The following is a 16,893-nucleotide window of genomic DNA, read 5'->3' as shown; positions in this document are numbered from 1 at the left end:
AGAAAGTCTGCCTGAACGTTCTGAATCCCTGGGACATAAGATGCTGTCAGATCCTTCAGGTTCCTCTGAGCCCAGGTCATGATCGGTTCCACCTCCTGGAGAAGGGATAGACTTCGGGTACCCCCTTGCCTTCTTATGTACGCCACTGCTGTGGTATTGTCTAGCCTGAGTGAGACCGAGGCTCCTGAAATCAGATGCCGAAAGGCTAGCAGAGCTTGAAAGGCTGCCCTTAACTCCAGGATGTTCGACACCGTCCCTCTGGAGGGGAGAATCCAGGTGCCCTGAGCCACTTCCGCCAGACAGTGGGCGCCCCAACCCCTGTTGCTGGCATCTGTTGTTATGGTGACCCATGAGATGGGGAGAATGGAATGGCAGTTGCAGAGATTTTCCCATTGGAGCCACCACAGAAGGGAATTCCTCATGGATAAGGTGATCCGAATCAGCTGGGTTTTGCTGCCTGACCATTGATGAAGGAAACCCTTCTGAAAGGGCCTCATCCTCCACTGTGACCACCTCACCATCGGGATTGTCGCTACCATAGTGCCTATAATTTTCAGGCACTGGAGAGCCTGGAGATGAGAGGCAGAGAGGGCTGGACGGATTCTGTCCCTGACCACTGACAACTTCTCTTCTGGTAATGAGATGGTGCCTCTGACAGTGTTGAATAGGGCCCCTAAGAACACCAGCCGCTGAGATGGGACAAGCTGGCTCTTCTCCAAGTTCAAGATCCACCCGAATTCCTGTAGGGTGGAGATGACCTGCTTTCTGTGTACCAGAAGTTGATCCTTGTCTTGAGCCAACAACAGAAGGTCGTCTAGGTAGTGATGTAGACGAATCCCTTTGGTTCTCAGAAGAGCTACCACTGCCAACAATACTTTTGAAAATACACGAGGAGAAGTTGATAGCCCGAAGGGAAGGCAAGTAAATTGAAAATGGCTTTCGCCCACGGAGAAGCGGAGATACTGCTGGTAATTTTCTGCAACTGGGACATGAAAATAGGCGTCCTTGAGGTCTATGGAGACCATCCAGTCCCCTGCTTGGACAGATTGTTGAATTGTGGATAAAGACTCCATCTTGAATTTTTCTTTTTTGATAAAACTGTTCAAGTGGGTTAGATCTATGACCGGCCTCCAGGCCCCGCTCTTTTTCCGGACCATAAACAAAGGAGAGTAGATTCCCATGCCTCGCTGAATGACTGGAACATGGATAATGGCGCCTTGAGCCAACAAAGATTCCACGTAGGCTAGAAGAATTAGCCTTTTTTCGTCTGAAGCCGGGAGAGAGGTGGGGACTCATCTGAGTCTGGGAGATTCCTTGAAGGTCCAAACATGACCTGAGGAGACGGTCTTGACGGTCCAGAAGTCTTGGATCGAGGCCGCCCAGACATGGCGAAAGTGGAAAAGACGAGCCCCCACCTGCCCTGTCTGAGCGGGCCCAACCTCAAAAGGATTTAGTTGGTTCCCGCTCTCCCTTCAAATCACTTTTTGTAGATTTTTTAAAAGAGGATTGTCTTGATTTCCAGGACCTGGAAAATTCACGGCCTGGTCTGTAACTGCGAGCTTCCCTGGCTCGTTCCTGGTACTGTCTCTTTGGAAAAGACCTTCTCTGGGCTTGCAAACGCCGGTCCTGGGGGAGGAACCCCGACTTCCCACCAGTGGCTCGGGTAATAGCCTCATCCAACTTATTGCCGAAAAGGGAGGACCCTTCAAAGGGGATGCGGCACCATACTTGTTTTGAGGCTGGGTCTGCCAGCCAGGGGCGGAGCCAAAGAGCCCGTTTAGCCGTAACAGAAGAAAGCATCACCCGAGCCACCAGGCGTATAATGTCGATAGAGGCCTCCCCAAGAAAGGCGGAGGCCAGCCTAAGCTCTTGGATAGGCGAGCTCTTAGCTGTATCTTCAGAGATATTTCTAAGTGTCTCTTCTACACTATCTGTCCATATCTCCATTGCTTTGGACATAGCGGCCAGAGCTAGCGCTGGCTTACAGGCCATTCCTGCTGTGAGATACACTCTCTTCAAATCAGCATCAATTCGTCTGTCCAGAACGTCCTTAAAAGACACGGTATCCTCTAAGGGAAGAGTGACATGTTTCACCAGCCGCATGACTGCTGCGTCTACCAACGGCGCTGACTCCAAATGCTTCACCTCTTCTTCATTGAAAGGATAGAGTTTCGAAACCTTTGATAGCATGGAATTTTTCTTCTCCACCTTGCCCCATTCATCTGTGATAATCTCACCTAGCTCAGAGATAAAAGGAAAATTAATCCGTTCCTTCTTTAATTGCTTAAAGAATTTTCTTTGTTTGGAAGGAGTAGCCACAGAATCTTCCCAGTTCAGTGTCTCTCTAACAGCTCTGACCAGAGGAGGCAGTAGAGCGAAATCAAAGCCCACACAGGGATCACTTTCATCAGAGTCACTGTCAGATATGGCAGCTGAGGGGTGGCTATGCACAGAGGATTCCCAAGTATCCTGTAGCTGAGTCTCCCTTCCTGGAGAAAGTGGCGGCTCTGCCGGGGGAACATAGGACTGGCCCTCAATATTTCTGAGGGACTCCTTAACAACTTTTTCCACCAGGGTTTTAAGTTGTTGATCCGCGTCACCCCTTTCATTGGAAGCCTTGGCGTAGCAAGGGTCGCATAAAGATTTTCCTGCCGGTACAAGAGCTCTGCACCCCCAACAGGCACTAGCTGAGTGACTAGATTGAGTCCTCGAGGAGTGCGATCGTTCCTCACTACGGTGTCCTGATCTTGAGGAGGAACCATAATGTTTAGATTTGGAAGAGGAGTGCCGGTGATGCGACTTGGAGGAGTCGCTCCCTCTATGAGAGCTGCGATGCTGTTCTGACCTGGAAGGGCTGAAAAAGGAACAAGACAAGAAACCACAAGAGACAAGACATCAGGACAGAGCTAACAGATAAATACCCCTCCCCCACCAGACCTTCAGGTGATCATTAGAAATACCTTTTATGAGAGGGCTGGCCACAAGCAGGCGGTAAGGAATCCATGTCCTCAGCGATATCCATACGCGCTGAAAAGATGACAAGGGATCAGTGCAAGGGACAGGGAAGGGATAGCCTCCCTATCCCAGAATGCCACTTACCAGTGGATGCAACACAGAGGCAGGGGGAAGTCACCGCAACAGCCCGCAAGCATTCCCAAAGCTTGCAGACAAATTCCACATTTAAATAGCCCGCCCCTGTGATGTCACCGCCGTGCCCGTGCGCATGCGCGAAACAGCGGCAATTTGCCGCTATCGCGCATGCGTGAAACCAAGCCTCGATCTCAACCGCGATCGCGCATGCGCAGTACGGCCGAAAACGCAAACCCGGAAGTAGAACGGCGGCTGGAACGCGGAAGAACCAGCCGCCATGCCTGCACATACAAACAAACAGAAACAAACGAAGACAGATAATAAGATACAAAAACTGCTGCCATAAAGAACTTTTAGAACCTCTCACCACTCCCACCACGATCGATCACTCGGCCGAAGATAAGGTAAGATGACACCGGACTTTCCAGGGGGCAAAACAGGTCACCTGCTAATAGCTGGCTATCCGACCAATGCGCAGCCTGCCTGCCAGTGGCCAGGACATGGGCTTCTTCACAGCGCCTCTTCCACTGCCCACTCCATACCCTTGTTAGGTGTGACCTCAACAAGTCACCTATTTGTCAGGTTATGTTACCGTTTCCCAATTGTTAGTTAGAGTTCTTATCCGAGCAAAGAGACACGGAGATATTATTCAGTATTTCTGCTCAGAAGTCCGTCGTTAACTCTGACTGTCTCTGACTGACTGTGGCTCTGAGGCTTCTTTATTACATCTTTTATAGACAGAAAAGGGCAAACATCAGCAAATGTAAAAAAAACAACATTTTTGCAAAGGAAAGACAATTCTCCGAGTGTTATCAGCTGATAAGACAATCTTCTGGGCGTAGACTGCTTTTTAGGGCTGATGCGGCCTCTTCTTGATGAGTACGTGACAATAGATGACGAATCCTTATTTTACAAAGAAGGATAGAAAAATACATTTATTTAGTAAGACATAAGGTCAACCATTTTGTTTCAACATATACCTTAATCCTTACATTTCCCCCTTTGACATCACCCCTCCCTCTTGCCCTGGGTCCACCTGAACAAGTTCTAGTCAGCCTATATCCAGAGTACTCTCCCTGACCGCGAGTTGTCAGAGGGGTATACACCCATCCCCCTGGACAGTACCAACATCTAAAATTCAGGAAGAGTGGCTTTTCTGACAGATGGGTGATGTCAAGAAACTAAATCTACCTATCTTCACAAAAGTTCCATCTTTTCCGCATCATTTACCTTGGCTTTCTTGCAAAAGCACATGAGCAGTTTAAAGCATACATAAAAGAAAAATACGAATAAGAGCACCACTATAATCGTCATTGCTGCCTTCTTAACCCAAGAGAATAACCCTGAGAAACTAAAAGTTCCACCAAACGGATCCCAGTCGCGACCAATATTTCGGGCCTTCTCTTGTAAATTCTTTACTTCCGTACGGTGTTGTGCAATGATGTCATAATAATCAGGTACCTCAATGCTGGTGTTATGTATCCAAGTACAGCACTCATAGTCCTCAGTAGTTTCACAGAGTCCTGTCAGTGCTGCACTCATACTTTCAATTGCTAATTCATGTAATTCTAATTGTTGTCTGATGGCTCTGGTCTCCAGATTTAACTTAGTAATGTCATCAGAGTTTTTCTCCAAAACATCATTAATAATTCCTGTATAGTTATTTAGTCGTTTCATTAAGTCTATACCCCATCCTGTCCAGGACGGGAACCAAGCCCATGCCATGTCCTTCTTCAGGAATATTTCTCTTTTACTACGATACCTGAGGGGATATCTAGGATGCATGCTAGCTTCTAATAGGTGATCACCTCGTTCATCACCTACTACTCCCATTACTGGTACTAAACTTGCGAGGTAGCACCATCCCTGAGCTTTTCTAGGTATCCAAGTATAACATTTATCCTCACAACAGATATATATATTATTTCCCAGTGCTACTGATCTTGAACTGATATCATTTCTATAACGAGAGGTGTATCCATAGAGGGATAAGTTGGATACTAACCACCTAACATTATTATCCACAATGTTAGTGAGGAAGTCAGATAATGTCTGGTGTGTGCTGGAATTACTGGGATAGAAGCTTCCATTTAATACGACAATGGACAAATTAAACTTGCTGTCTTGGCATTCTCCATTTCCTCCCGTTGTGTTCCCTAAGCTGAAACACCAATCAGGGGAAAAGGCGAGGCCATTTGACTTAAACATTACTGTCTCGCTGGTATTTGTTCTAATTATGTTAATGTTACTGTTAGCAAGGTCAGTATAGTTTATAGGAACTGCCATCAGTGGTATACTTGCTGTGCTGGGGTGTAATTTGCTACAAATCCAACATTTCTCATATCCTGACTTCTGGGCATAAGCATATTTAAACTTCAGTAATAACATTTTTTTAGAAAATCCTTCACCCTTGTGTATTTTATTCTGTGAGGTAACCAAACTATTAGCCAGAATTACTGAAACAATAAAAAGATACATGTTGTCATTTGCCAACTGGCTCCTTTTTACAGTGAGAAGCGTGGATCCAGGTAGGTTTCCCTTCCAATTTCACTGAGGTTGCTGTAATCAATAGCACCTGGAAAGGACCTTCAAACCTTGGTTCCAGTGTCTTTCTGGTATGTTTCTTTACATACACATAGTCTCCTGGTTGTAGATCATGTGTACCTGTGACAGAATTAGGGTCTGGAAGAGAAGAATACACACTCTTGTGGATTTTAGTCAGACGCTGTTGCAACTGTATTACATACGTAGTTAAACTATCACATTGTAATTGCATACTTTGAGGAAAATATAAACCTAATCTAGGTGCACTTCCAAACAGTATTTCATATGGGGATAACCCTGTTTTTCCTGTTGGGGTGTACCTAATAGAGAACAAAGCTAAGGGTAGGCACTCAGGCCATGGTTTGTTCAACTCCTGCATAGCTTTTTGTATTTTCAGCTTGATTGTACCATTTACTCTTTCTACTGATCCTGAACTCTGTGGGTGGTAAGGAGTATGAAAACTTTGTTGAACCCCTAACATTGCCATCACATTTTGCATTATTTCTCCCGTGAAATGTGTCCCCCTATCTGATTCTATTGTTTCTGGGAGACCAAACCTAGGTATCAGCTCAGTAATCAGTTTCTTGGCGGTGGCTTTTGCCGTAGCTGATTTCACAGGATAACTTTCGGGCAGCCTGAAAATAGGCAGATGCACACGAGAACAAATTCAAAGGGGCCGCTCTTAGGCATTTGTATGTAGTCAATCTGCAGTCTCTGAAAGGGATATTGGGCCCGGACCTGATGTTTACGTGGGGTTTTCACTCTCTGTCCTGGGTTATTAATCAGACAGATTTGGCATGCAGCACAGTAGTTCCTTGCAGTACTACTGAATCCAGGGGCTAGCCATCCTTGGCTTACAATCCTATACATAGAATTGGAGCTGACATGAGTGGGTAAGTGAACAGCCGCTGCCATTGCGGGGTATAGAGAAGCGGGTAGACATATTTTGTCTCCTTCTCTCCATACATTGTCAAGGCCTGGTGCAGCTCCCTCCTTAACCCAACGGTCCTTCTCAATAGCCCCTGCTTGGTCCTGTAGTTCCATTAGCTGCTGCCATGTGGTTTCGGGCATACTCACCTGTACCGTGGCTAAGGTCTCAGGGCTTACTTCCCCTAGAGCTGCCTTCTTTGCAGTTAAATCTGCAAATGCGTTTCCTTTTGCCTCAGTTGTTTTTGCGCTCGTGTGTGCCGCTATCTTCATGATGGCTACTCTTATAACCTTTTGAAGATTGTTCAGGACTCTTTTGATTCCTTCACCATGTTTAACAGGTGTACCTGCTGCTGTAAGGTAACCTCTAGCTTTCCATATGTGGCCATAATCATGTGCAACACCGTAGGCGTATGCGGAATCAGTGTAATTGTTCCCTTCTTGTCCCTCCAAGTGTTCTAGGGCTTTCTCTAGAGCGGTTAGTTCCGCTTCTTGTGCCGACATGTGTGCTGGTAGTGACTTTGCCTCAATTACCTGTGTGTCCGTTACCACAGCATAACCTGTGTGATATTTACCTTTGTCATCGGCAAATCTACTACCATCTATGTACAGTGTGTGTTCTGCATTTGCAATGGGTATGTCTGTGACATGTGGGAACCCCGTGGTTTCTTGTTCCATAAGTTGAAAACAATCGTGTTCATCAGATGTTATGTCATGAAATGAAAGTGTGTCAGAATCCTGAGTATCTTGTGCTGTGTCTACACCATTATCATCATTACTCCCCCCTGTCAAATCTGTCTGTAATGGTAAAAGCTGTGCTAAGTTAAAAGAAGTGCATCGCTGAAAGGTAACATTGGGGGGTAGGAGCAAGGTGCATTGTAGACGCAGCTGCCTTGCCATTGATATGTGTTTTGGCTGGACCTGTGACAAGATGGCGTGTATGTCATGTGTGGTATGTACCACTACAGGATTGTCTAAGACAATTTCTGAGGATTTGTCAATGATAATTGACACTGCTGCAACTGCTCGTACACAGGACGGTGATCCTCTAGAGACAGGATCGAGAGCCGCCGAGAAGTATGCTACCGGCCTTTGTTTGATGTGTTGTTGTGTCAACACCCCTGTTGCGTGTCCCGTGATTTCAGCAATGTACAAATGAAATGTTTTGGTATAATCAGGGATCCCGATCGCAGGTGCCGAAATTAGTAACCTTTTTAAGGTGCTAAAAGATTCATGACCTGCTTCTGTGAGTACATAGGGTACTATTTTCAAGCAATCATATAATGGCTGCATCAGAGAACTGGCATGTGGTATCCATTGTCTACAATATGATACCATTCCCAGAAACATACGAAGTTGCTTAAAGTTGCGTGGGATATTCATTTGTCTTATGGCCTGGACTCGGTCTTCAGTGAGATGTCGAGTACCCTGGGATATACAGTGGCCCAAAAAGACAACCTTTTTCTGACATACCTGTAACTTAGTTCTATTCACCTTGCACCCTTTTTCAGCCAGGAATTGTAACAATGATAGAGTGGCTTTTAAACAAGTATCGTTATCCGGACAACATAACAATAGGTCATCTACATATTGCAACAATACACAAGTGTCAGGCGGTAGCCATTCTCCATATTTTTACTTTTTAAGGTTTAGTCAGTGGGGCATCGGACAAAAGACCGTCATAACCACTTATGGGTATGGTGTCACGGGATGTCATGTGTGGAGGGACTACTGAATCAGACAACAGACTGCGTGACGCTCCTGTGTCAACCAAACAAGGAATATGTTTACCTTCCACCTTCATCAACATGTGGAGCATTTTGTTCTCTGATTCAGCTAGGACTGGGGCAAGTCATGCGGTCGGATCGTCCCTATCATTGGTACGCCTCTGTCTGTAGTCCCTCGTGTCTCTGTCCGTGTTTCCTTCCTGTTCGTCTTTTATCCTTTTCCTACAGTCTCTTTTTATATGTCCCACCTTGTTGCAGTAATAACAGGTAAGAGGTTTACGGGAGGAATTCCCTCCTTCATTGACCCGGGCAACAGTGTTAACTCCCGGTGTCCTTCTGGGTTTAGTTTCTGCTAAATCAGCCTCTATGCCTTGTGCTTTCTGCAACAATGTTCCTCTGTCCCGTATGGCTCTCCATTCGGGAGTACATACCTTCAGTTTGTCACCTATTTGGGGTACTAGTCCTTCCATAAACTGTCGATTGAAAGCCCTAATGGTGACGGGTAAGGCTAAATCTAGACCTTCGTCAGCCATCATGCTTTAAATGTTGAGGTAAAATTCTGTAACAGTCTGACCTGGGGCCTGTTTTATGGGCGCTGTCGAACCCCTTTCCTGCTGTTTCCCTTGGCAAAATTCTCGTAACTGAGCAATAAACAGGGGTCTAGAGTCTATATGACGAGGGTGTATTCCTGGTGGATCTGTGGTAGGATCCCCATTCGGTCTAAGTGGGGTAAGTTTAGTCATGAATTGATTAAACATTGTCAGTGTCATTTTATGTCTACATAAATCTTCCCCATCTTGCCAAGTTGCTTCATGTGTGTCTAGTAATTGTGTCACGAATCTACAGAATGCGGCAGGTTTTGCTACGGGATCAGGAGCATTCTGTATTAATGCCATAAGAGTGTCAGCCGACCAAGGTGTCCATGTCCTCAGAACGACTTGTCGGGTCACTGTAGGTGGCTGTCCTGCTTGACCCGCATTTGGATTATTTACTTGTATTACCCTAGTCCGACTATGGACTGGAGCTACGGGCTCTGGTCTTTGAGCTCCGCAATGTACACATTCCTGTGCCCAGTCTGTATTCTGGGTACCGCATACTCGGCATACCCATCCTCTTCCTCTTAAGGAAGGATAAAGTTTTGGTCTTTCATTACCTGGTGTGGTAGTGTTATAAGGAGGTGGAGTACCTCCCGTATTTACCCTATCGCTGGGAGCAGAAGGAAGACTTTTGTGTCGGACCTTCATATCCCATCCACCCTTTTCCTGACAATACTCCCATCCCTCCTCTTTAGCCCTGTTGGAAACCTTAATTAAACATTGTATTTGTGATACCCATCTGTTCTGCAATATCTCTCCCTGTCTGTCTTTCTTTATTTCTTCCCAACCTTCTACACTTAATCCATTTTCTCCATCCATCCCCAATTTCTTGAGAATCCTATTTGTGCCCTGTGCCTTATCCTTCCCATACAACATTGTAACATTTCTGAGGTTCCTCCTGGGGTTTACCATGTGTCTGGCCCATTTTGACAGTCCTGCCTAGGTGGCGTTTGGATCACTTACTAAGTGTCTCGTTGCCTTCTCCTCCTAGGGTGCCAAAATACTAAAAACCTCTCCTGGATGAGATTTCTGAAATCGAATTACCTTATATGCTAGCCAACTGACAAATATTATGACCAGACTGACAGCTACAACATATACAAGCATTCCCTTTTGGTGGCCAAACACATATGACTAGGTCTCCGGGACTTTGTGGAGACCTTATTTCCCTTCCCATTACCATGGAATCTCTCAGCATTCGTTTCTTATTCCTGCTTTATTGAGGCAGTCAGGACTTATACTTTCAACCCGTTTTTAGGCTCATGAATCAAAAAGCGTATATCAAACTTAAGTGTCGGACCCCCAAAGTACTCTTACGAGTTAAGGGCGCATTCCGTTACCCATTGGGATGATATATGTTTCAATTCACACCATACAAACAGGGCTTATCTCAGTCACAACAGACAGATGACAAGTAGACAGACAAGAAACAACGGTAACATAAGCCAAAATATTAAGTTCAAGACCCGCTTACTACAGAGGTTGGTGTTTACCTGAAGAACAATTCAGACAGATCAGGTGGGCACAAATCTAAGAAGCACAGAGTTTATAAGAAAATAAAGCTTTTCTTACCTGCGCAGGATTTGTCTGTGGTTCTTGATGTGCCCGACCATTTCGTTCCGTCCTTATGTTCGTTCGCCTCTTGTAGTTTCTTCAGCGAGTCCCTATTCGCGGCGCCAGAAATGTTAGGTGTGACCTCAACAAGTCACCTATTTGTCAGGTTATGTTACCGTTTCCCAATTGTTAGTTAGAGTTCTTATCCGAGCAAAGAGACACGGAGATATTATTCAGTATTTCTGCTCAGAAGTCCGTCGTTAACTCTGACTGTCTCTGACTGACTGTGGCTCTGAGGCTTCTTTATTACATCTTTTATAGACAGAAAAGGGCAAACATCAGCAAATGTAAAAAAAACAACATTTTTGCAAAGGAAAGACAATTCTCCGAGTGTTATCAGCTGATAAGACAATCTTCTGGGCGTAGACTGCTTTTTAGGGCTGATGCGGCCTCTTCTTGATGAGTACGTGACAATAGATGACGAATCCTTATTTTACAAAGAAGGATAGAAAAATACATTTATTTAGTAAGACATAAGGTCAACCATTTTGTTTCAACATATACCTTAATCCATACACCCTGCTAATAGCTAGGGCTTAGCGGAGTAATGCGACTTTCCAGACCCAGAGTCGCAGACCGGCCGACCTCGATCGTGGGGATGATAAATCTTCAGGTAGGAAGACCACTTCTGGGTCCTTCGGAGGAGGACAAAAAAAGAACACGGCCAGGGGCAGGGAGCAAAGATTTATGGGAGTAGTGTCCTATGGGTAGTGGAGGCGGGACTTAACCCACACGTTGCTGCCATGGAGTCTGTCAGGAAATAAGATTTTTCGTTTTTTTTTTTATTGGATGTGTTTTATAGCAGAAAGTAAAAAATATATTTTTTTCAAAATTGCCAGACTTTTTTTGTTTATAGCACAAAAAATAAAAACCACAGAGGTGACCAAATACCACCAAAACAAAGCTCTATTTGTAGGAAAAAAGGATATACATTTTGTTTGGGTACCGTGTTCAACGATCGCTCAATTGTCAGTTAACCCCCCCCCCCCCCACGCTACAGATGAAAGACGGCTAAAACGTGGGCCTAAATTGCCGGAGTCCATGTACGTCCCCTGTGAAAAATTCGATTTTTTACTTTTTTTTTTTTATTGGCTATGTTTTATAGCAGATATATATATATATTATATATTTTTTTTTTTAAATTGGCGAAAAAGAAACCCCAGAGGTGATCAAATACCACCAAAAAAAGCTCTATTTGTAGGGAAAGAAGGACATCAATTTTATTTGTGTGCAGTGTTGCACGACCACGCAATTGTCAGTAAAGCCACTTACACTGAATTGCTTTACAGGAGTTTTAGCGATAAACATAGCGCGTGTAAAGCGTCTGTAAAGCGCCTCTCCTGTCACTCCAAGGTAAAAGGGGTGCTTGCGGGATGTTAGAAAAAGTCATGCTAGCCGCATTTTGTTGGGGCGCTTTAGGAGTGGTGTATACACCTCTCCTAAAGTGCTCCTGCCCATTGAAATAAATGGGCAGCGATGCCGAAGCGCTTGCAAAGGACTTCGGCAGCAGCGCTATACGGGTGCTATTAACACCTTCTTTGGCTGCCAGCAGGGGTTAAGAGCTCCCCGCTAGCACGCTAGTGGCCAAAAGGCGCCGGTAAAATGACAGTAAAGTGCAGCTAAAACTAGCGCCAGTGTGAAAGTGCACTTAGCGCAGTGCCGTATCGCAAAACATTGTGTGTGTGGCATATGAACTGACCTGTGCCTATCAGAAGAGATTGATTGGGAAATAAATTGATCATTTTTCAAAGCATGTATGGTCACCATTAAGCCCGTACACATGGGCAGCTTGTCGGGAGACATTTTCCAGTACAAAAAATACCAGCTGGCATTTGGCCCTTGTGTATGTCAGTCTGATCCGATGGAAGTCGGTTATTCAGGAAAACCAGCAGCCAACAGACTCCCAATCAGCCAATGGCAGAGAGCGGTGATCGGAGTGTTCTAGCGGGGGGGGGGGGGGGGGGGGTCGGCGTCCCCCTGTCAGAACATAACAGCTCAGTGGGGGAGATCGCTGAACCAACATCACATGGTTGGTACAGTAGCTCCCAAACTGTCAGTTTTTTTTTTTGTTCATGCAACCCGTGGATGAAAAAAAACTGTAGTGTGTATGCTGACAACACACAATGCAATCTGACATACAATCTCTGTACAATCGACTTTAGACCTACTAAAACTATGTAATATGAGGAGCTACCCAAAACACCTCATCAATCTCTATACAATCAGGCAGGCCCTTGCACTACATTCTGTAAATTGTACAATCAGATTGTAACATGTGTGGTGATCAGATCTAGTCTCAGGTTATCAATACCAGTATGAAGAGACGATCACTTTTCTGTTAACCCTTTCACTACCTGGAAGAGAGAAGTGAGCATTTATCCAACCAATTACCCCCCCCCCCCCCAGACAGAGCTTGGCTGCTCTCTGAAACCGAACGCCGTCCAGATTGTGCTGCTGTCAGACACTTGCTTCCATGTATTTTTAATGAGCAGAGATGCGCAGCGGAGGGGAAGGGAGCTTATTAATTTTAGTAGAGGGAGGCAGCGGGGTGAGGCGGAGGCCTGGGCTCCACGCAGATGGAATCCAGCGAGGATGAGGCCAGCTGGCTGGAGAACCAGTGGGAAAAATGGTAGGACTGGGAGGACTGGGAGAACTGGGAGGGTCCCCATTGTCCCTGAACTGCAGAGGACGGGCCCTCCATGGCACCGCTTTTATTTCATGTATTCTCTTCTATATAGACCTGTGTTGGCTGTGCAGGCCTCCTTCCTGAAGTATTGTATTGTACAATGTATTGTGTATGGGAGGTCCAGGCAGGCCCAGTATGGGGGGGGGGGGGGGGGGCTTTCTGGAACTTGTAGTTCTTCTGCAGCTAAACTGTGTATTTTTTAAAGAGCAAGCACAACCAATCCTTATCTTGTAGATATTGCTGGACCGAAATACAATTAGTGCAAGATGGTTGTGGTTGGTTGGTATAGTGATCCGTTGCTATGGGTTACTACGCCTTATTTATTGTTTTTTTTTGTTGCCCTGCCATACAAGGCCGTGAGTGATGTCATCATTGTATACATTATTGGCTTATAGGGTTTTGCATATAGTTTATGGATTTAAGGATTACACCTTTTCTATAAAACATATCAGCCTTATCTTTTTAATAACATTGGCAATTATTCCTATTAGGACTAAAATACTATTCAGGTTTATATGTATACCTTATATGTATAATGGTAATCTAACACCATATAATAATGGTAATCTAATGCCATATAATAATGGTAATCTAATGTCATATAATGGTGTTATAATGGTAATATAATGGTAAAAAAAAAAATGATTCAGGTATACAAGTATAATAGTAATAACGGTAATATAATGGTATTATAATGGTAAAAAAAAAATATTCAGGTGTATATGACTTTTAGTAATAATAACGATAAGAGTAATATAATTATAATATAATGGTAATAATGGTAATATAATGGTAATGAAAACATAATGGTAATACAGTGTAATGTATTAATGGTAATATAATGGTAACATGTTGATAAAAAAAACAAAAACTATTCAGGTATATATGAATAATAATAATAATAATAATGGTAATATTAATATAATAAAAGTAATATAATGATACTATAATGATAATAATGGTAATATAATGGTAATGATAACATAATGGTAATACAATGTAATGTACTAAAGGTAATATGATGGTAGTAAAATGGTAATTATGGTAATATCATGACAATCACAATGGTAACATATTGGTAATAAATGTTAAATAAAAGTAATAATGGTAATATTATATACTGTACATAAATATATATATATATAAAATGTAGCGGTGTATATATATATATATATATATATATATATATATATATATATATATATATATATATATATATATATATATAGTGGGGGGTGTGTGTGTGTATATATACATATACAAGTATAATGGTAAATACCATTCTGTATACCTTATATATACTGTATATAATGTCCTCTAATGCTGGAGGGGTTAAGCCTTTTTTTTTCCCTGAAAGAGATTTTTATTTTGATCCTATGGGCTCGTTAAAGCCTCAATGAGCTCCTTGAAGTCCTATCATTGAACGATTATCTCTTGTAGGGGACTAATTAGTGGCACTTTGGCTTATTAAACAGTATAACTGAGTACTATGGCAAAGTGGAAAGTACACAGCGCCAACCAATCAGAATTGATGTTTCATTGTTCTGACTTCTGTAAATTGAAATCTGTTAGCTAGAGGTCACTGCGTTTTGTGTCGCGGCCCTTTGTCACAATACTAAGGATGTGAAAAAAATTCTCCCAGGTCATTGCAGGCCTGAAGGATGCACTTTGTCAGCAAAAGTGACGCGGTGTACACGCAGGATGTATATATAAATATGGAGTCTGCTCTTCTGCAGATGATCAGTGGAAACAGAAATCAATAGGAGAATAGCATTGATTAATATTACAGGTTTGCAGTGTGCAGTAACCCATAGCAACCAATTGTCTTCTATTGTTCTAATTGCTGTACACTGATAAATGCTGAAATCAGGTTGCTATAGGTTACTGTACTTCTATATTCTATTTTCTTCCTTCAATATTTGAATTCATTATGCTATTATATTTAATCATGGAGCTGATATTTATGGATTTCCTTGAACATTCTATTATAATTGTTTATTGAATGCCGCCCTGAACTCCTACTGTTGTGGATCAGGGGTCTCCAAACCTTCTAAACAAAGGACCAGTTTACTATCTCTTAGACTTTGGGTGGGGCAGACTGTGGCCAGATGGGGTAGAAATGTCACAGACTCAATGGTCAATGGGAGTAAGAAAATTACAAATTCCTGTGATCTGTTGGGCAAGGAAGAGTGCTACATCATTGGTGGATATGGAAGGAATAGTGCCCCATCATTGGTGTCAGCGAAAGGAATGGTGTCTTATTGTTGGTGTCAATGAAAGGAATGATGTCTCATTGTTGGTGTCAGTGAAAGGAATGATGTCCCATTGTTGGTGTCCGTGAAAGGAATGATGTCCCATTGTTGGTGTCAATGAAAGGAATGATGTCCCATTGTTGGTGTCAATGAAAGGAATGATGTCCCATTGTTGGTGTCCGTGAAAGGAATGATGTCCCATTGTTGGTGTCCGTGAAAGGAATGATGTCCCATTGTTGGTGTCAATGAAAGGAATGATGTCCCATTGTTGGTGTCCGTGAAAGGAATGATGTCCCATTGTTGGTGTCAATGAAAGGAATGATGTCCCATTGTTGGTGTCCGTGAAAGGAATGATGTCCCATTGTTGGTGTCAATGAAAGGAATGATGTCCCATTGTTGGTGTCAGTGAAAGGAATGATGTCCCATTGTTGGTGTCAGTGAAAGGAATGATGTCCCATTGTTGGTGTCAGTGAAAGGAATGATGTCCCATTTTTAGTGCCAGTGAAAGGAATGATGTCCCATTAATGGTGTCAGTGAAAGGAATGATGTCCCATTGTTGGTATCAGTGAAAGGAATGGTGTCTCATTGTTTGTGTTAGTAAAAGGAATGATGTCTCATTGTTGGTGTCAGTGAAAAGAATGGTGTCTTATTGTTGGTGTCAGTGAAAGGAATGGTGTCTCATTGTCATAGCTCCCAACTCTCCCCAATTTTGAGGGACTGTCCCTGATTTGAAGCAATGTCCCTCTGTCCCTCTTTCCTCCTCATTTGTCCCTCATTTTAGTCTGATCTATATAGTTGTATATAAAATGCACTTTTTATCCTTGAAAAAGTGTTTCCCAGCGCTAAACCTTTCATCCAATTTCTAAATTGTTGCAACTGTAAATTTCAAGAGCCAATATAAAGGAATAGTAGTGGTAAAAAAAGTACTTGTGGGTTTCACTAATCATTTTTTAGTACAATCCCCTTTTAAGGGGGTGTGGCAGGGTGTGTGTCCTGTCCCTACATACATTTGCTAATAAGTGTCCCTTATTCCCATCTTAAAAAGTTGGTGTCAGTGGGAGGAAAAGTGCCCCCCATCAGGAGGAGAAATAGTACCTCAAGGGCCAGATAAAAGCACGCAAAGGGCACTTTTGCTGCATTTAGAGAGAATAGAATTCTAAGTGTCCAGGATCCAATTAGATCCCTGGCACCCAACGGGTGTGGATTGGGTGCCACATGCAGTCCCTCAGAACCCCTGTGGGCACTCATCTGTGTTTCCCTATTGCCCTGTTATAGCAGTGATTTCTAGCAGTCTCATGTAATATGTCTCTATGACTGTCTCCTAAAGCATGTCTACAGTCTGCAACAACTCCTACAGCATGGTCATAATCTTAGAGTCTCCTGCACCATGTCCACAGTCTCTGATCATCTGGTGTATTATATCTACAGTCTCTTACCATCTCTTGTATCTTGTCTGC

At 43.5% G+C, this 16,893-nt stretch overlaps 1 protein-coding gene across 3 annotated transcripts in view; it reads left to right on the top strand.

Annotated features, from left to right (window-relative positions):
• MAPK8IP1 (mitogen-activated protein kinase 8 interacting protein 1) overlaps window positions 1-16,893 on the top strand; it is a 172,114-nt gene that overhangs the window by 43,399 nt on the left and 111,822 nt on the right. Inside the window, exon 1 of one of the 3 annotated variants that reach the window (XM_077461923.1) lies at window positions 13,011-13,127. The exons of the other annotated variants lie outside the window; for them this stretch is intronic. Coding sequence (XP_077318049.1) covers window positions 13,075-13,127 — 53 coding nt within the window. The 5' untranslated portion in view covers window positions 13,011-13,074. Of the gene's footprint in view, window positions 1-13,010; window positions 13,128-16,893 lie in introns of those variants that run through there. 3 annotated transcript variants of the gene reach the window in all.

The sequence above is a fragment of the Lithobates pipiens genome, unplaced genomic scaffold (assembly GCF_037356315.1).
Source record: "Lithobates pipiens isolate NorthernLeopardFrog02 unplaced genomic scaffold, aLitPip1_a1.2 Scaffold_10, whole genome shotgun sequence".
Classification (NCBI taxonomy): domain Eukaryota; kingdom Metazoa; phylum Chordata; class Amphibia; order Anura; family Ranidae; genus Lithobates; species Lithobates pipiens.
This window is presented reverse-complemented; position numbering and strand designations above follow the sequence as displayed.